Here is a 23,027-nt window from a genome sequence, read left to right as displayed (position 1 = left end):
AAAGATAAATCAAGAGTAGAAAACAAAATGACAATGAGGAGGAGGTGGGGGAAGTAACAAACAGGGTTTATGTCAAAGTGCAAGCGGCGGGCGAGGAGTTCAGTGTGGAGTGACACTTCTTGGCAGCCATTCAGGAGCAGCATTACTGATGTCAGAGTAACAGCAGCCACACGTTGTTCAGCACAAGTCCCCGAGTTCCTGGAACGTGCTGCGAGCTCCAGGAAGGAAGATATCACCGCCTGGATAAGGTCAGGCTCGCAGTGCAGGCAAGTGGCTGTTGGCAGAAGTCTGAATGCTATTGTTTTCACCTTTGCTCACTACCTTCGTCAACGGAGCTTTGATTTTCTTCAGGGAAGATGCTACTACTGGAAGGAATATCACCATTTATAGGTTCATAGGTTCATAAGGTTGGAAAGGACCTACAAGATCATCTAGTGCAACCATCCCCCTATCACTATCCCTACCCAACTACTACGAAATCAAATCCCTTAGCACCTCATCTAAACGCTTCTTGAACAGCGCTAGGGACGGTGCCTCAACCACCTCCCTAGGCAGGCCATTCCAGTGCCTGACCACTCTTTCAGAAAAAAAATGTTTCCTCAGGTCTAATCTAAATCTTCCCCGGCGCAACTTGTGGCCATTCCCTCTCGTCCTGTCATTATTTATCAGGGAGAAGAGGCCCACCCCCTCCTCACCACAACCTCCCTTCAGGAAGTGGTAGAGTGCAATAAGGTCTCCTCTGAGCCTCCTCTTCTCCAGACTAAACAATCCCAGCTCCCTCAGCCGCTCCTCATAAGACTTGTGCTCCAGACCCCTCACCAGTTTTGTTGCCCTCCAGGGCCTCAATGTCTTTCTTGTAGTGAGGGGCCCAAAACTGAACACAGTACTCGAGGTGCGGCCGTACCAGAGCTGAGTACAGGGGGATGATCACCTCCCTGCTCCTGCTGGCTACACTATTTCTAATGCAGGCCAGGATGCTGTTAGCCTTCTGGGCCACCTGGGCACACTGCCGGCTCACGTTAAGCCGAGCAACAACCAACACCCCCCCCAGGTCCTTTTCCTCTCTACATTCTTCAAGCCATTCTGCCCCGAGCCTATAGCATCGCATGGGGTTATTGTGGCCAAAGTGCAGGACCCGGCACTTGGTCTTATTGAGAACTTATACTCAAACTGCAATAAAGATGTTTATTTCAGCTTATTTCCTAGGCATTTTCTAGCTTTCATTTCTTCCAGGTACCTTTCTTTGTATCTTCCTGCTTCTGCCTTTGTGGATTCTTGTTGAAAAACATTGTCTTGTTGAGTGTTCTTTATTCTGTCCAACTCATATTCGAGACTTTCAATTCTGTGCTTTAGTTGGTTTGTCAGTGAGGCATGATGACTGGCTCTAATTTGTTCTAAACGGTCCTGGGAGGCTGCCTGGGCCTGAAGCAGATAACACAGTTTCAAGCACTGCAAAGAAAAAGTGAACTATCTTTCCCCCCCAGGGCACAGTTTTGCACAGCTGAGGCAACTGTACCTACTCACTACCATCAGGAAATCAAGGCAGAAGCCCAGAACCAACACATTACATAACTGTTTTCATCTAAACAGAGATCTGCTCTTAGCAATATTACTTAGCCTTCTTTTAGAAGCTGCTCTGATATCTCTGTAGGACGGGGCACACAAAAAGGATTCTACAAAGAAATAATGAGAATTGCCCTCCCCACTCTTCCTGCCCCATGGCAACTTCAGTGACTCATTCCCTAAGCATTTTATCCTGTACAGTGACCTGTATCTATGGCCAAACCATCTCTAGGTTGCAATATTCCCGTGCTGATGAGCAGCAATATCAAGATCACCAGTCTGCAATACCCTTTAAGAACTGCAAAACAGAAGTCTGTCACAGGAATGCTATTATGTTGGAAACCTACAGGCACACTGCACACAAAAGCACGTTCACCCAACAATTTTTCATTCTCCTGTGCAGGAAAGACACACGTACAGCACTAAGCATCAAATAAAAAAATGAAAAATATATATATGCATAATAAAAATGGCAGACAGACTCAAGAAATTCATTTACCTGCAAAAAAACATTGACTTCTTGTAGTTTTTGTCTGATTTCTTGTGCGGCTCGTTCATCTATCTCTTTCTTATACTGTTCTACTTGGATGAGATTCACCGTATTAGTCTCCAAATGATGTCTGAGTTTTGCCACTTCTTCCTTAAGCTGGCGTTTGTTCTTCTCCAGTTTTTCATGGCTCTCATGCAGAGTATGCAGCGCTTCTTTCAAATCCTGGTTTTGTGCTTCCAGATGGATGCATATTTTAGACTCTAACTCCAGCTTCTGAGAAAGTTCAGTAACCTACAGACAGTAATAAAATGAACTCAGAGGGGTGTAAAATTATTCTTTAAAAATTCATAAAGGGGAATACCTTCAGGACTGGAACTGTCATCTGCTGACTCAGTATCAAAGCCAAAGGAAAGTCAAGCTCATCTTTTAAAGGAAGAACAGCTTTTAAACTGTTGCCAATAGGATTCCTCGAGTTCCAGCCTTCCTCAGCTCTTCTGCAGCAAGTATTCCAAATTCTGCACCAAATTCCAAATACAAATACCAAACTAGCAGAATTTAACTTGTGGGAATAGGCTGAAAGGTGCTAGGGCTGCTCTTCTGCTCAATGGAAATCAAACTCAACCCAGATATCAGAAAGAATGTCCATTGTGCTTCAGGGAAGCGCTTCAGTACAGAGCTAAGTGGGCACGGGAAACAAGTGCTCCTCCTGCCATTGCTCTTGAAAGCTTTGTAAACAGAGCTTCAGAAAGCAGCTTCCACAGCAGTGGTAAAGGAGGTTACTTCCTCTCTAGGTCAAATCCGCTGTCTGGTTGCTAGAATACGTTAGGAAATATGAGAAGTTCCAGAAGTTTCCAAGGTCAACTGTGAAGCCAATTTCCCCTCCTCCCCCAGAAATATAACTTTTCTGTACCTCCTGAAAAGCATATTACAAGTTTCCAGAAATTATCACAACTCAAACAAGCAAACAAACAAACAAAAAAACAAAACAAAGAAACAACCAGAACTTGCCTTTGTTCTTAATCTGTCAACTTCATTCACCATTTCAGAATACCTTTGCTTCATTTGTTCTTGGAAATTACGTCCCTTTGCCTCCCGCTCCTTAGATACTTATAGACAGGGATGAGATCCCCTCTGACTCTTTTCAAGGCTGAACAGACCCAGGTCTCTCAGCCTCTCCTCATAAGGGAGGTGTTCCGTGCACTTTATCATCTTTGTAGCCCTCCACTGGACCCTTTTGAGGTGATCCCTGTCTTTTTGTACCAAGGAGCCCAGAACTGGACACAGTACTGCAGGTGAGGCCTCACCAGGGCAGAGTAGAGTGGGAGGATCACCTCCCTTGACCTGCTGGCCACACTCTTTAATGCACCCCAGGATCTCATTGGCCTTCATCGCCACCAGAGCATACTGCTGGCTCATGGGGAGCCTCAGCACAGGCCAGTACATGTTGCAAGTGCAGACAGCACATATCTGTCCCTCTGCCAAGTTCAGCACAACACTGGGGCACATGATTCTTGTGAACATTTAATCAGTTCAGATGCCACACAAACAGGCTGATACCTGTGGATACTAACAGATGCCCCCACTGAAGCAAATGCCCTCCTCTTAATGGGTTTCATCCCAGAGAGCTGGAAAAAGATGTAGAAGAACAGCTTCTGCAGTCCCTCTGCTAATAGGTCAGCTCACATAGGTAGCCACAGCCCAGGAGAACACCTCGCAGTCTAGAGCATTCATGGATTTTCCAACGACCAGCAGGCTCTTGTGGAAGAGTCAGCTCTTCTGAAATTCATCAGTGTCTCCTCTGTCACGACCTCCACATCTTGTGTGTGGCTGTTTACTAATTCTGGTTTTGTTCCTCGTGGTGTTTTCTCAGACAAACCAGAGGAGAGGTGGCAACTAGTTTAGTACTTTGCACTCGCACCTTATTTATTCTGCAAGGGTTTTAAGCTCCTGCTGTTCTGAAAACTTGCAGCAGTTCCTCCAAAAGCTGCACTGAAAATAAGGGGTTTTAACCCTGCCCAGAAATCAAGGGGTCAGACAACAACCAGAAGGAAACCAAATAAAGAACTGAGGAACTGCAGCCTTGCTCCGTGTGCTCTACTGGTATCAAACCACACCATCTTCCTGACAGGACAACTCTAGCATTTACAGAGATGTACCCTGTTGGCTTCTATTCAATTCCTTCACGATTCCCAAATCACAAAAGTACCCAGGGCCTGAGTGGCAGGGATACAAAAAGCTGAGTATGTGAGAAATCAAGAAAATAGCAGCATAAGTCTGGGTATTGGCTAGGTGTTAGAGATCATCTGTTTTTTGAAAAAATTGTTTAAAAAAACATATAAAATTGTTAGCAATTATCACCTCTGCCATTTGGCTTCTGGAAGAAAACTATGAAGAATACAAAGAAACTTCAAATACAGAATCATAGTATTGCTCAGGTTGGAAAAGACCTTCAAGATCATCAAATCCAACCACAACCTAACCATACTACTCTAACTCTTAACAATGAACACGCAAAAGAGCTTCTCTCATCCACCATACATTTGAAAACAATGCCGTCTTAACCAAGGGGGAAAGAGCAGGCACACGTATCTTCTTGAGTCAGTAGCACAAAGTTCAACTTCCACACATAGTTATTTTCAGAACCACTTCCACATTAATTGACAACCACAGGTATAACAAGGCCTACAGTTCACTGCTTAGAATACATAAATAATTTGCTTTATATAAACCACAGGTGACATCACCTTATTTATGCTAATATCAATCACCTTATTTATGCTGCTGCCACTGAACAGGGGGAAATTCCAAACCTTTCACCAAGTTCAGAAAATAATTCCACAGGGATTTCTCTCTACTGCTTCATGGAAACAAATACACATCAAGCAGCCAATGGAAAAGCAATTCCACACAGCAAAATCCTTGTCCCAGCTTGATGATGTCAGTCAGGCCTCGAGCATGAAGCTCTTGGAACCAACACACATGTGAAATTTCCCTAAAGAAACCTGCAGAATTCCTTTCAAGATGCACATTCCAATACGTGTCTGTCATGTAATGTCATGAATGGTATAAAGAATAAAATATTTAAACCAGCAAATTAATGTCAAAACCTCAGCGTTCAGTAGACTTGATATATTATTACAGGAAAACTCTTAAAACCAGAAAGCTGGGGAATGGACCAGCAGGATTTTCAGAGTACCCTACAGTCAGCAGAGCTCAGGTGACTCACCTCCTCTGCACTGTCCAGGAAAATCATATAACTTTCCCATGAAAAATATCCAGCTAGGCTCAGAGGCTCCCCACCACCCCCTAAAAAAAAAAAAGCAACTTTATGACTGGCTTACTGAGGCTGAGGCTTGCAGATCCTTCTGAAGAGCTTCAATTCTATTGGTTTGTTGTTTGCTTGTGGCTTCCAGTCTGGCATTTTCAATTTCAAGTCTTAAAGAGAAATAGAGATCATATTAGAGAGATCCATAATAGCACAAATTGTGAAAGAACAATGTGAAAGAATGCAATCTAAAGCAAGAGCTTCCTTCAAAAGCACGTATTACCATGGCAATGCAACAAGGCAATCCTGATGTTTTCAGACTCCCAGAAAGCAAAACCTTGCTTCGCTAGGTTATTTTCTTACCTCTGCACATGTTCTTCCAGTTGCTTTATAGTAATATTAGTTCCAGAATTTGCTAACAGAAGGTCTTGCAGTTTCTGGGAAGAAGCTGATATTTCTCTTTCCTGATAGTCTAAGACAGCCTTCAAGTCATGAACACAATGCTCAGATTGAATACGCTGTTCTTCGGACTCCTGTAACTGTAAAGTAACACTGAGAATCTGCAGCAGCCAGGTTAGTTTCTCTACAGAGAACTCAGAGGGTGCTGCAGAATTTGAATATTGCACATACCTACATACACCCCCTACCCAAAGTACTGTAATCATTTACAAGTCAGTCAAACTTTCATTTCTCTTAGCAAACAATCAACAACAGATGGTTGTAGAGATATTTCATCATCTGTTACACTGGCCTCTACCATCCATCCAAAGGATCTTCTGTGACACCGTTATGAGCGCTGACACTGTCAATCCTGTCTTCTCAGTGACATGTGACACTCTGTAGCTACTTGCCTGCTATTCCGTAGAAAATATTAATTTCTAAGGACCTGCTTACAGTGTTTACAACCAAGCTTATAAGATACAGAGCAATAATTTGTAAATTTAGAGCAACTGTGTGAGATGTTGCTTGAAATAGTGGGAACATCCCACCCACAAACAAATTGTTAAGTTGTGTTTGACACCAGGAGGGGGGAGCAAGTAGGGAGAAGAAAGAACGCTGCTGCAATACCCTGCAGCCTGAAGAAGAGCTTCAGCTTTGGGGCTGAAGAATGTCCCCTACTTGCAAAAGAAAATAGTTGGGGTTTTTTTCATGATTCCAGCAACTCTTTTCTTGCACTACAAAGGAAGGAGGCCAGCTGGCAAAGATTTCAATGGCTTCATGAATTATGACAGGGTATCACTGCTAACCTCTTAACCTCTCTGCTACTCACATTCAGAACATAATTTTTCTCTTCTACACCAGAAACAGGGAAAAACACCCTCGGATTTATAGGTATGAGTTACAGTTTATCTGTACCTTGGTTTTCACCCTGTCCAATTCCTTTTGCAAGCGCAAATTGTCTTCCTCAAGATCATTGCGGCACCGTGTAGTAACTTCAAGTGATGCTTCTGACATAGACTGCTTCTTAAGGGCTTCAGCAAGCTCCTGCTGCAGCTGTCTGACCGTACACTGAAGAAACAGAAGAACAGGAGGAAATGCATGACATATCACTTTACTTCTTTAAACTGTCTAGATTATATAATTCAGTCTTCAGAGTGAATTGAAAGGTAAGAAATTTTGTCTCCACCAGCAGGCACTTGCACACAGTAACCTTTATCACACAAGCACACTGCCATCACGTATTCTTTTTCCCCTAAGAAAACACAAAGAACTCTGCTGCAATGTTTGACTGCAGATGTAACTCCAATGATCAAAGGTGTGACCTTATATTAGACCATTCATTGTGCTTTTCTTTCGCTATGCAGGCATAATTAAATCCACATGTGTTCCTGAATCTCCTGTGAAGCTTTAAGAAGATGCTGAATCACATCCTCTTAGAGCCTTCTTACTGAGTTCACTGTGGATTAATATGTTCTGTATCTAGGAACTTCAAAAGGAGGGAGGAAGAATATAAAGCAATTCACAAGTTAAGACAACTGACAACTCTCTAAGAGTTATTTTCCAATGTTGCCTTTAAAAATAAACAAAAATAAGGCGTCTATCTGACAGAAGAGTAATTTCAGCTCACTACTCAAATCGTTGGGGGACACAAACTTTATTATCAAGGTATCTAAAAACTGAATGTGATCATTTCCTATTCTCTAGAAAGGAAAGAAAGATTAACCAAAATGGTTAAGCCAACTTCTTAATCATTACCCTACCTGGAATCGAGAATACTTTACTTCTAAGAACATTCATAATGTATTCTCCCATTACCTACAGCTGTATAACTGCTCACAATCACAGAATTGCAGGCATTGGAAGGGACTTCAAGAGATCATCTGAGTCCAACCCCTTTGCTGAAGAAGGTACAAGGAAATCCTTGCTCCTACCATCCCTGTTATGTTCCAGTCTTTCTCATTTTCTGTAATCTACACGCAGATATGGGAGCAATACTTGTTCCTTGCACATTCAAGACACCAAGAATGCTAGTAATCTGCATGGCAGCACATTTCATATTCATGCACTCTATCAATTTTCAGGAGGAGATTTACTTATTTCCTAATTAGTCTTTCTTCCGTCTGGCTAAACAGATTTTTGCAGAATCATAAAGAATGAACACATTTACATAAGTCTGCACATCAGAAAATACGTAAGACTTCAATCAGTGTCTGAAATCAACTTCTTGGAGGATTGGCACATGCCTCAGAACTCCTAAAACACACACATAAATTAATAACTGCATAACACTAACACTTCAATTTTCTATCATCTTAAGAAGAAGTGTTTTTTTCTACTCTTTCTTCTGCATGAACATACTATAAATCCATCCCTCATCACTTCACTTATCTGCATGTTCACCTCTCAACCTTTGAATATTGGATGGTTCTTCTAATACTTTTTTTTTTTGTGTGTTGACAGTGCAATATGTGTAGAAAAGCAGCACTCTACAGGGGACTAAGGAGAAAGGATGAAAAAATTCTGAAGGATCATCTTCTTGACCAAGCCCTGTATTTCTCTAATTTCTGCTCAGATCTGAGCAGTGACCATTTACCAAAGTCTTCCTTAACTCCAAGAGAAAAACAATGAACCAGAACAAAACTACAAAATTCAGTCCTATGCATATAACATACCTGATGCGTTTTAGAAATACAAAATCATTTTATGAACTGAAGCATTTTAATTTATTCTAGTTGTATAGCTTACCTCTCTTTCTACTTTGTCAGTCTCGTGTTTAAAGACTTGTTCCCTTAAATCAGTACACTTGGTATTTAATTCCTTGTTTCTCTCTTCCATGAGGTAAACTTGCTTTTCAGTATCAGCCCTGAGTTTGTTGAAAATATCATTAAATCTGTCCTGGACATCGTTCACAGCCTTTTCTTTCATAATCCCCTTGTTCTGCAAATCTTCCAGCTGCTGATGGAGTAAAATATTTTCACTTTGGAACTGAGCCAATCGCTCCTGCATAGATTCCTGCTTTATCATAAATTTGCTGACTTGATCTTTCTCAAGTTGCCAAGCATGATGACTTTCCTTTGCCTGCCACTGGGCTTGATTTAATTCTTTTTGTGTCAATTCTAGAAGCAGTGTTTCTTCTTGAAGTGTCTGTTTCAAACGGTGAAGCTCATTTTCTAGGCCACTAGCTTTGCTTTCCATTTTACTCAGCTGCTGAGTCAAGCCCTTGGTGGCTTCTCGCATATCACAGAGCTCATGATGGAGCTTGTCTTGTAAACGAAGCCACTCTTCACGTTCTCTCTGAAATGTTCGTTCGACATCACTTTTCAATGACTGATGACGTTCAAGATCCTGGACAGCAGTGTTCAAGCGAGAACGGAATGATTCAATCTCTATTGCCAGTCTGTCTTTGATTTCTTTTGTCTGTTCAAGCTTGGAAGTTAGCACTGCAGATTCCGTTCTGAGGAAATTCAGCTGACCGCTGTACTGAAGTACTGTCTGTGTTAAGGCTTCCTCATTCAGTTTAAGTTCCTTCTTAAGATCTTCATTTTTTTCTTTCATAGTCTCATTGTCCACTACATATTTTCCTTCATCCTCCTGGTGCCTTAGTTTTACTTGATCAAACTCTATTCTTAGCATAGCAATCTCTTCTTGCAGTAACTGATTTTTGTACAACAGATCCTTTTCTCTTTCACTAGTGTCAGATACCTGAGTGATAAAGGACATGAATAAATAGTCACTTGGGAAATTGTGGTTTAACCTGGCAGGCAGCCAGGCACCACACAGTCATTTGCTCACTCCTCACCGCTAAGTGGGATGAGGGAGAGATCTGGAAACAAAATTGAACTCATGGGTTGAGATAAAAATAATCGATACAGGCAAATGATGAAAAAAAATGGAAACAAAAATGTGGTGGTAGTATAATAATCATTTCAAAACCCAAGCAATGGGATCACAAACAGCCTCAACCAAGTTCTTTCCTAGTTAATCCCAAAATATCTAGGTGTTTCACAACTAAAAACCTTAAAAATGATGGTAACAACTACACAATGAAGAACAGCAGATAGCTTAAGAAACTGGGTAAACAGCATCTTATTTTCCAGTGGCTTCCTACTTCCACATGCAATTCAGGTATATATGGGATTGATGCTGCTATCCAGAGTTTTTTAAAGAAAGCAGTAACAAAACCAGGTCATAGTGATAAACTGTAGATAATCCACCAACAGGCACAAAGAGTTATTTTTCTTATGACTTTAGAATGAGCACAGTGAAATATAATCACATGCATTAGAAATGGAACTGCTTACCTCTGAATTTTTTTCCATAGTCTTCCTTGACTGTACTTCCAGATCCTTCTGACTCTGCAGGTGGCTGTTCAAAATTCCTTCTTGTAGGGCTCTAGCACTCTTTTCCTGAGTGAGCTGCATCTGTATTTCATCACGCTCTTCTTCAGTCTACAGCAATATAATGAAACTTGTGAATCCTGAGCAAAATCACAATTAGCAATACCTTCCTGTTTCATTCTTTGCATTCTTACGTTCTATTAATTCTAATAAGAGCTGTTTATCATAAAATCATAGAACGGCCTGAACATCAATCTTCCATGTTTGCAAATAAACATGTTTAAGCACTGCATGTTAACTGGTTAAGCACTGGAATAGGCTCCTCCGGGAGGTGGTTGAGTCACCATCCCGGAATGTGTTTAAAACCCATCTGGATGTGGTGCTCAGGGACATGATTTAGCAGTGGGTTGTTAGAGTTAGGGTAGTATGGTTTGGTTGCTGTTGGACTTGATGATCTTGGAGGTCTTTTCCAACCTGTTGCAAAAAATTAGCGCTCTAAAGTTTTATACTTAACGAATCACACTCTGTAACAAAAGAAAAAGGTAAAACTACCTTTCTTGGAAATGTACAGAGTTTAAGCAGAAACCCAAGTTATCTTTCTAACATACTATATATACACACTGAAAATAGAGATGTACACTTATATGCTTACAGGCAAAGACCTGCCTGTAAGAACAGCATAAAGCCAACAAGTAACATTTCCAAAAGCACACTAATTCCATTAACTATATGCTACTGCAAGGGCTTAAGCCTACATCTGTAACTCAGTGCTAACATTTAGAAATGCTTCAGAACATGTCATTATATTTTCAGTTTACCAAAAGCTAGCAATACTGCTGTACAAATTGAGCTGTACAAGATTCACGAAGACTACTAATGAGGTGAGACCCAGAAGAGGACTGGCCAACTGAACAAACAGACCAGGAGGCAAACTAATGCAAACCACACTGCCATTACATTCAGGCAAACTGAAAGAGGTGATGCTAACTATTTATTGCTCCTGCCAGAACAGTGTGGCCACTGAAGATCCCTAAGGACCATTTTCATGTGCTCTTACTATGTTTGTAATATGTCCTCAAAATGTACCAAGATAATTACCTAATGCCTGTTGCACAAACAAGGTACATTTTCAGTGGACATCCCAGAATACAGTATCAATTAAAAAGAAACAGAAAAACTGAATGTTTAATATACCTGCTTCAAGAGTTTTCTCAGCGATATTAACTCTGTTTCTAAATTCCTTGCATGCAATTCAAGTTGTTGTTTCTTCTCTGTCTCTCTATAATACTGATCTTCTTTCTTCCTCAGTTGTTCTTTCATTGTTTCATTTTGCATTTCAGCTTTAAGCCTCCTTTCCTCTTCTTGTTTCAAAGAAAATCTGGGATTTTAAAGAGAATATTTGAGGAATTAAAGCACTGACAAAAAAGTAAATATGCCACATTATGAGCTCGCAGAAACAAACTGTAAAAATGCCACATCTTTTCAAATGCAATATTTTTGCTGTAATTTTAAACTTTTAAAATCCAATTTCAACCCATTAGTGGTGGAAGACATCTTGTACGTGAGCTGTACAAGACTGACAAATAAGCCATTAAGTGACGTATAAAATTCATCATGTATTTTCCAGTTTATGTAGGCAGATATGAAGAATGTACACTTCTAAAATTTCTAAAAAAAACCCCAAAACTTCACATTACAGGTGCACACTTCATTCAAAATTAGCTCACTGTCTCACCAGATCAAAATACCATAAACTTTTAGTATCAAAATAAACTGCTCTTAATGTAGTGAACATCATCTACATAGTGAGAACTCATGGAGACTGCAAGTAGTGCTAACAAAAGAGCACATCACTTAACCTAAGACAGATCCAAAAACTTTTAAGCAAGCCTCCTCTAAGACTACAACAACTGTTCACCACGTGTAGAGTAACCTTTTTATTTTTATTCTGAAAGAGTAAGGACAGTATTCCAAAAACAGATTTAGAAATGTTAAGCTCAGAATGATTGAAAAGCACAGTTCTAAAAGTCATTGGATCTACATGTAGGAGGAATATCAGCAACTTGATTTTCAATCTGATAAAAAAAGCCTTGGAGAATGTGAGGCTTTATTTTTTTTAATAACTGAAACCATCAGCAGTTTGATTGGCTAAAACTGTTCACTGATGTGGTTAAAACTGTTCACTGCGTGTCCACAGTAAGTAAACAAGAAAGTATGTTCGTATTTGGTAGTTATTTTGAATATTTTTCCAATATCTTTGTCAACAAATAAGAAAGCAACTATGAACATAAAGAGGTGCCCCCAAAAATCCGCTTTACTAAGTCTGGAAAATGAATCTGCTTCATTAGTAGTGACCGCTAATAAATAGCTCAAAAGATTGGCTGTAACATTAGGATTTAAATGGCTTATAATTATTGCTTTAATTTCTCAAAAAGTACAGCTTTTACAAATGTGTAGCTAATAGTTTTGAGATTTCATATAGAAAAAAAATTAATTCCTTGCAATTTATAGATGTTTGGGAATTTTGAAAAACATTCAGAATCAAATCCAGGCCAAATTAGGAACTGCTCTGTCTTACTCATAATCCCCTTCCAGACACTGGGAGACTTCTGACACACCTCCTCGACTTCTTCTCACAGAGAGAAGTGCTTCGTGCTCTGTGATCGGCCTAGAATGCCTCCGCTGCACTCACACGTGCTGATTATGATCTCATGTATGGAGAGTCCAAAAGTTGGACTCGGTGCAGCAAAAAAGACCAACAAGAGCTATCACTCCCCTCAGCTTCTTGACGCTCTGCTCCTCTTAACAGAAGCCAGGATACTCTCGGCCTACAGGGCTGTGAGATCATTCTGGCTTTTGTGGCACTTAAATCTGCCAAAGCCCCCAGGGCCTTCTCAGCAAAGCAGTTCACAAACCCGAGCATTTCCCTGGCTATCCTCACAAGGGATCCCTCCATCCCATGTGCAGGGCTTGGAATTCGTTCTTGATGTATTTTGTATAATGCCTGCTGGCCACTCCCCTGAAATAGTGTAAACAGTAATTATAAACCATCTGCATCTAGCAGATGAGGACAAGGGAATGATCTCAAATTTGACCTTCAGTCAAACACACCCACTAAACTGCTTCAATTGGCAGTCTGTGGAGTTGCCACAGTTCCTAATTTTATATAAAAACGGAAGGTACAAAGACAAAATCTGTGAAGCGCGACTCTTAAAAATACTTGTACTTCCCTATCCATAGAGGTACTTCAGAGATACATGGATGTAGCACTAGGGGACATGGCACGTTGTTGGTGGCTAGACCGTCAGCATCTTCTAAAACGTGATCAGGATAACACACATGATCAAATACAAGATTGCATACTTAAGGCTTTGGATGTCACTTTTGAATTCAACTTCTTGGTGAGCCAACATGGATTTCAAATCTTTAGTCTCTTCTGCTATTAATTGCAACTCCTCTTTTTCATTTTCCAATTTCCAGGCTTTGCTCTGGACAGCTGTATGGTGGTTTTTTTCACGACCTATCATCTGTTCATATTCAAGGAGTATGTTTTGAATTTTCAGCGGCACAGCAGAACCTATATGGAGGAAAAAAATACACGAGATTGCACGTACAATCTATTTAATTCATTGCTGTACTGGGGCTAGGTGGCAAGGTTTTCAGCAAGTCTCTGTAAGACAGACAGAGAAGACCGTGCCAAATACAGACGAGTCCAACAGACCCACTGCAGGACACAGTTTAGCCTATCAGCCAAGCTCATGGTACCTCCCAGAAAGCATGTATTGGAAAGGGCAAAAAATACCACATAGACAGAGAAGGAGGAAAAAAAAAAGCGTAAATAATAGCAGTGGTAACGTAAAGGTAAGATGAAGGAGAGAGAGGAAGGAGGATGCACTCCAGGTGTGGAAGCAGATTCCTAATCAACCTGTGGAGAGGACCATAATGGAGCAGGTGTTTTCCTGCAGCCCGCACTACAGCCTGTAGAGGGACTTATGCTAGAGCAGGGGAAAAGCATGAAGAGGCTGAAGGAGCAAAATTAAGTGTGTGAAAGTGGTGGGTGGAAGGTGTTTCATTTATTTCTTTTTATCTTTCCCACTACCAAATTTAATTGGCAAACAATGAAATCAATTTTCCCCAAGTGGAGCCTGTTTTGCCCATGACAGCAATTAGTGATGGCCCTGCCTTTGTGTCAGTTCTTGAACTTTTTAAATTCTATTTTCACCTCCTGTCCTGCTGAAGAATAGAAGTGAGAGGGCAGGTAATCCATATGTGCATTTTGAATTATTAGAAAAGATTAAGAAAATTAGTGCTGCTTATATTTATATCAAGCTATGTGTATACATGCAAGCATATTTGATTATGTATATTTTTTTTTTGGCAAAGATATTTTGGGGAGCAATTTGTCATGACTTACTAAGAGGTACAAGCAGGAAAAAAGAGAGGAACTTGTAACAGAAAACAAAGTGATTTACAAGTTTACCTGCATAAACCGCACTAAGCTGTTCTAACAGCAACATAGCTTTTTTGCAGTTTGAAGTTGTCCACTCAGCATCCCATGTAGTTGTGTCAGAGGACTGTGTTAAATCAAGGTCATCAGTAACAGCCATCTGTGTGCTGACCTACGGACAATACAGTGTGGTAAGTATACAACACTATATTATTGCAGATCATTATAAATGCAAGAACAATTCATCCTCTCACTCAGAGATTTGGCTAAAACAGTACAAAGTTGCATACTAGCAGAAATCGTTTGCATCTTGAACTTGATGTAAAAGCTATTACCCTTTAAGTGATTAAAAGCTGATAAAAACGTAATTTTACAGTACCTTTTTCTTCTTGCTCCCTGTTCTTGTTGCACGTCTGGAAAACAGAAAGACACTTCAGTACTGGAATGCTTATACTGCATTACAAACAATAACTGAAATTGCTCTGAAAACTTAGTTTCAGAAGAAAATTAAACTACAGTTTAATAACAAAACTTTTTTACATGTAGTCGAAGGCAAAAAAAAAAAAAAGAAACAACAAAAACACCTCTTTATGTGTACTGAATGGCTATGTTTTCTGCATGGTATTAGGAATTATAGAACAGTTCAGGTTGAAAGGGACCTTAAAGGGTCATTAGGTCCACGTGGGGAAAGGGAGCCTAAAGGAGACTATCTTGCACCCAGTCCAATTGTGTCCTGAAGATCTCCAATCACAGGAAATTCTATCATGTCACTGGGAAGACTGTTCCAGGAATTGACTGTTCTCCTTCAAAAACATCTTTTATACCAAGATGATACTTCTCCCAGTGCAGCCTGTACCCACTGTACCTTGTTTTCTCCACATGGCTCACATCCAGCTCGCCAACCACCTGTACCCCCAGGTCTTGTTTGGCATAGAACAATCCCTATGCATTCAGTTTATAAATCTTAACTTTCGTTTTCAGGCCAATTTTTGTAATTATTAAATTATTTATAATATTCCTTATATTTAGTACCTTTCTTCATCTTGAGATGTTTCACTGACAGTGCTATCATCCATTAATCCTTGAATCTTCTGCTTAGCCTTCTTCTTTGAAGACTGCCTTTTCTTCTTCTTTTTCTTCTTCCTTTTTGCATTCAGAACAGATTTACAGCATTGAACAGAAAGAAAAAAAATCACCAATTGCGTACATTATATAAAAAAAGAAACACTCTAGGAAAAAAAACAACACAACAAAAACAAGACTAAAGATGTCTGCGATAAAACACAGACTTGATTCCCAAGATCTTGGAAAACATTCAAGCTGTAACGCTTCTCTGTCCCAATCAGGGGATGCACATAGAGCACAGATTTTCCTCAAGAAGACACAGATAAAAAAATCCTGCCTAGAGTTATGCAAAAGCATCTGTGTCTTCTTCAAACTTTTTAGACCTGTTTGGTAATATTATCTTTCCCTTTTTCCTGACAAAGGGGATCTGAGTTTAATGAAAACAAGTACACGAGGAACACTAGCATCTCCTAGAAAAGGGAGAAAATAAATTAAGTTTCTGCTTTTCTGTTCTGAGTGGCTATTTATTACGAAAATAGCTTCTTCTCAATCTCCAGCTAAGATTCTGAAGACCCCATTAGTGTCCGTTTTAAGGAAGAAATTCACAAGATCTCTATCTCCTCCAGTGAAATAAAATTGTGTGCACTCAGTTCTTAGAAAAACATATTTTTAAAAGCTTGAGAATCATGGGACAACTCGGCATAGCTTTCACTGAGGAAAGTGCTTCAAACACAAGACCAGAAAAACCCTGAAGCTAAAACCCCTAAATATTACAAATAAAAATTACAGATTATTTTATTAGTTTACCTTTTTAGCGGCATTTCTATTAATTTTAATCTCTCTTCAGATGAAGAATTCTCTGTGTGCATTTCTTCTTCTATCATTTTTTCACTCTCAGTTTTTTCTTCATTCTTCCTTAGAGCAAGCTTTTCTTTCACTGGTTGACTGGTAATATCGCCTGCTGGTGTACTGAATTTATCAAGATCTTGTTTCTCCATTGTTTGCATTTTGAAATGTTTCTGCTTCCTTTCTTCCTTCTCAACCTACGAAGAGAAAGTTAAGCTTCATGTATTTTTTTGTTCCTAAAGGTGATAAAAACTGTATGTAAGACCAAAGAATCCAAGGCTGACTTCTGAAATAATGAAAAAATAAAACAAAAAACAAAAAATTGCTCCACAAAATGTATGAAGTCATTGAAAATACTCTGATTTCACTCATGATTTAAAGTATCACAAAAAAACACAGCCCTTAGGACAGAAACAATAAGTCATGACTGATGGATAAGGAATTAGATGGACTACACACCATTACTTGTAGAAACACAAAATAAAGAGCGGATGTATGACGGAGCACTTCCTTAATGACGAGGAAAAAGAAACCCCAAACTCACAAGCAGAAAGTTTCACAGCAATCAGGAGTTTTAGTGAAAGGCAATGAAGGCACACCATGCACAAATCACAGCAAACGAAGAGATTAGTCAAGACCCTGTTCAGAAGCTATTTTCATTCCTTGACTGAGAATCAAAATTGGTGTACTTGTATGCATTTCTTTTTACAGCAGTGAGGTGATCACTACTTACACTGGAACTGACTGCCACCTATTGTTAAACAGAAACACTACATTTTGTTTTCCCCACAACGTAATTAGAAGGTTTTGAGAAAAGTACCACTCTAGTCTCTAGTTTTTTATTTCCATTCCTCCCATTTCCTTGATTTCACTAAGGCAGTCTCTGGAAATCCTTGTCAAATTTCCTCTCTCTTATCAAACCAAGTGTACTTTCATCATTTGTGGAAATCCGTCTTATTTTAGGAGGAATATTAGAAATGCCATCCAAAATATTTGTTTCTAGACAATGTCTCAGGGAATATTCAGGACTTACCTCTACATTCCTACTAATCCCATTCTCATTCTCTTCCATTTCCTCTCCTTTTGCTAGAGGTACTTCTGTATTATCTGTGCACTTAGCACAGTCTTCTTCATCTGCACTCCAGATATTGTCCATGTTTGCATTTAAATTACTGTGATCAGGAAGGACGGCACAATTTGAAATGACAATTTCCAATTTGGGTTCTTCTAGGTCTGCGTTAAGTTTCGTATCTCCAAATTCACCTTTACTTTCTAACTTATTACTTGATTCTGTCACCCAAGATGAAACACAAAAATTCTCCAGTTCTTCCTTGAAGTCATCTTCTGCCACTTCTGCCGCAAGGGACGTAGAATTTTCAGATTCATCAATTTCACCAAACAGCTGCTTCAGCTTTGCTGTAACCTTTTTAAAAATTGCTTTCAATTCCATTTTCTCATTTTCAAGCCACATTCTTTCATATCTTCCTTCCCACGATTTTAGATTTAACTGCTTGTCAGCACTGTGGGATTCCTTGTTTTTTGCTAGGGCTTCCTGAGGAGAAATTTCTGCTCTGTCAGTCTGCTTTACATGTGCTGTCCTTTCTACCAAGTTAGTAGTTTCTAAAATACATTTAACCTTAAATAAGCAGATAGAGACAGACAAATTACCAAGAAAAAGGAAATTACGGTTAAGCCAAGTGATGATGTTGCAGACTTATCCGATCATGCCACAAAAATAAAAACACTACCTTGTTTATTTATTTATTTATTTTAAGAAGGAAATAGAAGGATGTAGTTTAGAAACAATGGTTTTTCTTCCTTTAGATTTCTCTGATCACGAGCATTGCTTTTACCAGTTATAGAAGGGGCCAAGACCATTGATCTTCTCACACTGGTTATACAGGCCCTTTTCTCCCTCCACATCTTAACTCTGCAAAAATCTTTCACAATGGAGAGGAGCATCTCAGTCAGCCAACGCTTGTACCAGCCATTCTGCTCCCAGGCTTCACTGTTTTTGCACGTCTACTACCTTCTTTCAGTACTTAAGTTCTGTTCTCTACCTCTTGAAATTCACATCCCTCTTCCACGGTGCCTGGGCATGTGGTTGAAAATACTTGCTCCACTGTCCCTTGAGGTATTACAGAAGACTCTAGACACTCACTGGAGATCCCTACCCAGTCCTGTCCTGTATGCCCAATACAAACGGAATGCCTGCTTTATATTCCTCCATAATGGCCTCCAAAAATTATTTTCAAACACTTTTTAACTTGATCACACAAGGCTACCTTTTGCAGAAGCAGAGAAAGCATTGACAGATCATCATATTTCAGGTTTTTGCTTGATCTTTCTCTTACAAAGAGGAAAATATGGCATATTTTATCAAAGAAACAATCAGACAATAGAAAAATCTTGCTCCCAATTGAATACATATTTTGGATAGGAAAAAAAAATCACAACTGCACTGTTTCTCAGCTCTGCACACAAAGAAAAACACTGCAGTGTTTAAGCAAACCGGCTGGAAACATATCAGGACAATGTCAAGTATCCATCGCAGCAGCAAGCATTTTACACAACTCTAAGAAGATAGTATCTAACTTCAGATGATAAAATCCTCACGTACAAGACTCTCTTTTCAGAACTATTTACTGAGAGGTAAGCTTTCTTTTACCTAAATGCATAACACAGTTCACTAATTCAGACTATAACTCATAATATCTGTTTTCACATACCTGCTCCCCACAGCTTTCAATGGCTTCCATGACAATCTCTTCTTCAGATGATGATGGCGCATGAAAGACAGAATCGGAGCACTCATCTACAGTGAAGAAATCACATTTTTGTAATGAACATGACTTATTACAACTTACTACAACAACAAAAAAACATCAAGATTTGATTTTAGTTCACTTGGTGGTCAAGTAACACAGATGCACCATAGAAAGATCACCATAATCACCTCTTCCCCCTTTCCATACTGATTTCAAACTTAACTTAGCTGAATCATATGAAGCAGACTTTCAAGACAATTGAAAAGCTGATTTAGAGCTCCCAGAAGCTTGCAAAGATCTGGTTCCAGCCTACTAAGCTAAAATTGGATTAGCCTTTTCAGTTATGTCGCTGTACCCATGTTATAAGCTGGACTGCCAAATCATTTTTAAAAAGAGACAAGTTTTATTCCGATAACAAAACTTTCCTGCTCTCTCATGCTCAATCAGGATGGTCATGAGGTAAATGCCACAAGCTGCAGGCAGAAACCCTTAGCAACAAAACCTGAATTTATCCTCAAGTTTAACTCAACCAGACACCACTCTTACCACGTTGAGCAGCAAATTAAAGCAAAAAAAATACATACATGTCCAGACAACACACACAACACACGCGAGAACTTCCAGGCCAGCAAGAGCAGTGTTAACTGGTGTTAATTAACAAGAGCCCAGCATTTCTTCACTGCTAAAGCACACACCCAGAACACAACAGGGCTCCTATGGAAAACACTAGAAAAAGTTCACTTGTCTATAAACACAGACAAATCCAATCTATGAGAAAGTTACCATTGTTGTGCTCCCCTGAAATATTCAGCAAGCACGCTCCATGTTCAGCTGCAGCTGGGAGCAACACACCAGGTGATACTTTTCTCAGGCTTTCGGAATCCGACTGTACAATGTAAAACACATGCATGAGAATTGGTACAAACTTGTTTTTTCTGTAATGTAATTTAATCTTCAATCTTTAATTTAACCTTTGTATCAAAGGTTTTTATATCTCTAATAAAAGGGAAAAAACATCCTCACGTCTCATCTGAACTATTCTCTCATGTTGATCAAGCTTGGCAAACCAGACAGCCACAAAAGAAATTAACATGGGAAATCAAGATGTTGATAATAAACAAGGAGCTTATGCTCGAGGGGCTTGTACCCCACAGTGGTGAGAGAATGCACCAATCACTCCATTGCAAAAAGAAAACAAGTGTGATTTGTGTTGATTAAAGGCTATTAAAGGCTAACAAGGCAAAGCTAACAGAGATTAAGGCTACCTTGAAAATCTTAGTCTTGTATTTTTAAGAAAGGGGTAGGGGATGAGTTTGTTTTTCCTCACAAAAAAGCAAAAACAACAACAAGAAAAGAACAACCAAGAGGAGGGCTAGCTACAGACCCTGCTCACTTTTGTCTTGTTACTTATCTCAGACAGAACGGATAAAAACAGCCAACACACTCGGTATTTGTTGAACACTTTTGAAAAATGGATTAAGTGTATCTACAAAAGATAGAAGTTCTATACAGAAAAATCTAAATGTCTGTGCTGCTCACTCGGGAGACAACCATTTAATTCCAACTGCATCGGCAGAATAGAGCTGGACAGTGAGAAAAACAATCCTCACACAAGCTCCCCTGAGCAGCTAACAAGTTTTTATGTGCAGTAAACCATGCTGTATCAACATCATGCTAGAAAACCAACTCCAAAGCCAGTAGCTAGGAGGCCCACATAAGCAGTTTGACCTAACTTTGTCCCACCACTAACTGAACGCACAATCTACCGTGTAAGAACTTCAAAGACCCCCAGTTACAGACATAGAGCAGCAACAACACGAGGTAAACAAGCCTCATCAGGGGCAGGGCTCAATTCAAAGGGAATCACCTTATTTATTTATTTATTTTAAGAAGGAAATAGAAGGATGTAGTTTAGAAACAATGGTTTTTCTTCCTTTAGATTTCTCTGATCACGAGCATTGCTTTTACCAGTTATAGAGAGAAGGCAGGCTAAAAGGACTTTATGTTTTAGTACACTACTTAAGAAAACAAAACAACAACAACAAAAAAACCCGACCACACAGAAACCAACAAAACTATAAACAACAATGTAGAACACAACTGCCTTAAATTCCCCATCCTCCATCACTTTCTACTATCTGGCACTCTACAACACCCTGCGAGCTGTGTTAACACAGTGTGAGTGATTAACAAGCTTTTTACTACCCACCACAAGGAGAACTGGCTACATTACAATCATTTGTGCTCCCCGGAGTCAGAATTATTAAATTCCATTCCAAGCTTCCAAGAAAAATATTTACTAGGAAAACCTGTTGGTTCCTGCCCTCAGCCCAAAAATCAAAAAGCAAAATATCTACCAAAGCTGTACCACGCCTCAAACCCACCAACTGCATCCTCTCTGCAGTCTCCTCGTAGCTCTGACTTCACACTCTATTCCTCAATGGTGCTGACTGCTCATATCACGTGTCACAGTCCCTGCAACATGCTCCTTGGTTTGTGTTCCCTTCAGAATTAGGCCTGCAGCCTTGGTGTCCCAAGAGGCCAAGACCATTGATCTTCTCACACTGGTTATACAGGCCCTTTTCTCCCTCCACATCTTAACTCTGCAAAAATCTTTCACAATGGAGAGGAGCATCTCAGTCAGCCAACGCTTGTACCAGCCATTCTGCTCCCAGGCTCCACTCTTTTTGCACGTCTACTACCTTCTTTCAGTACTTAAGTTCTGTTAATAAGAACATTAATAAGAACAGTAGGAGTGAGCAGATGTAGTTTATAAAAAGAGTAAAATCAAAGTATTCAAAAACAAAGAAAATAATGCACACTGCCAAGTTTGGCTTCTGTGGCTTCTACAAATGAAAATACATTTTAAAAGAATTATTTGATCTATTTTTATTAGCTTGTTTGTTTTTAAACAAATCTTTTACCTACATCAAATCTTGAACAGTAAATAAAGGGCTGACTCCTTTTGAAAGTACTTATATGCTTTCTAGATCCTTCAATTTTAATTACACAAACATTCTTCATGTATACAAGTCAGTGACTATTTTACTTCAAAACTATCTGTAGATGCATAACAATCCCAAGAAAAATGTTTTTTTTTTAAAAACTATCAGTCAGTGACAGACCTGTATATTTCAAAACAACGCTTGAAATATGCATCACTTCAATTTAAATCAATGTAAGCAAATGGAATGATGTTTAAAGTACACATGCTTCCATCTCCAGGATTGCAGAGTGTGTTGAACTACCAAATCCTAATCATTGCAGAATCCCAGTGCAACTGACTACATACTCCAGACATCACTGAAAAAAACGTCAATCCTTCAGAACATCAATATAAACAGTAGGAGTGAGCAGATGTAGCTTATAAAAAGAGTAAAATCAAAGTATCCAAAACCAAAGAAAATAATGCAGCGTGAGATTATGTACAAGCACGGAATGTCACCCCACAGAGAAAGGAAAAAAGAAAAAAATCCTTATTTGAGCAGCTCAAGCATTAAGCACTCAAGGAACCTAGTGAGAAAGAAAAGAGAACCAGGTGATGAACAGTTTGACTAGATTTTGATAAATAAATATTCTTTTTGATTATCAGTTAGCATTCTACCATGTAAACTAGGGGAAACCATAGCAAAGTTTGAAAGAGAACAAAATAGGTTATTAACTTACCAACCCCTAAAGTCTGCAAATCTGACTCAATGAACAGCTACAAAAATCTGTTTTTTTATCTTGGTATCTACTGCGTTTTTGCCCCGGACCATAAATCTACTGCATGTTCTGCCAAAGTTACATCTCTTTTTGAAAAAAC

General features: G+C 39.4%; 1 protein-coding gene across 1 annotated transcript in view; it reads right to left on the bottom strand.

The window, feature by feature from the left end:
* Positions 1–1,185: 1,185 nt before the first annotated feature.
* LOC136051469 (ankyrin repeat domain-containing protein 26-like) overlaps positions 1,186–23,027 on the bottom strand; it is a 43,928-nt gene continuing 22,086 nt past the window's right edge. Inside the window, 19 exon segments of the mRNA XM_065740909.1 lie at positions 1,186–1,422; positions 2,063–2,344; positions 5,395–5,488; positions 5,682–5,857; positions 6,675–6,827; positions 8,505–9,461; positions 10,061–10,207; positions 11,291–11,474; positions 13,460–13,673; positions 14,577–14,715; positions 14,923–14,956; positions 15,576–15,711; positions 16,417–16,651; positions 17,144–17,155; positions 17,218–17,224; positions 17,327–18,090; positions 19,184–19,269; positions 20,006–20,108; positions 22,045–22,068. Of these exon segments, the coding sequence (XP_065596981.1) occupies positions 1,186–1,422; positions 2,063–2,344; positions 5,395–5,488; positions 5,682–5,857; positions 6,675–6,827; positions 8,505–9,461; positions 10,061–10,207; positions 11,291–11,474; positions 13,460–13,673; positions 14,577–14,715; positions 14,923–14,956; positions 15,576–15,711; positions 16,417–16,651; positions 17,144–17,155; positions 17,218–17,224; positions 17,327–18,090; positions 19,184–19,269; positions 20,006–20,108; positions 22,045–22,068 (3,984 nt within the window).

This window comes from Cyrtonyx montezumae, unplaced genomic scaffold (genome assembly GCF_038088225.1).
Source record: "Cyrtonyx montezumae isolate F1298 unplaced genomic scaffold, pur_monq_1.0 scaffold_3, whole genome shotgun sequence".
Lineage (NCBI taxonomy): Eukaryota > Metazoa > Chordata > Aves > Galliformes > Odontophoridae > Cyrtonyx > Cyrtonyx montezumae.
The sequence above is the reverse complement of the archived record's forward strand: the minus strand, read 5'-3'. Positions and strand labels throughout refer to the sequence as shown.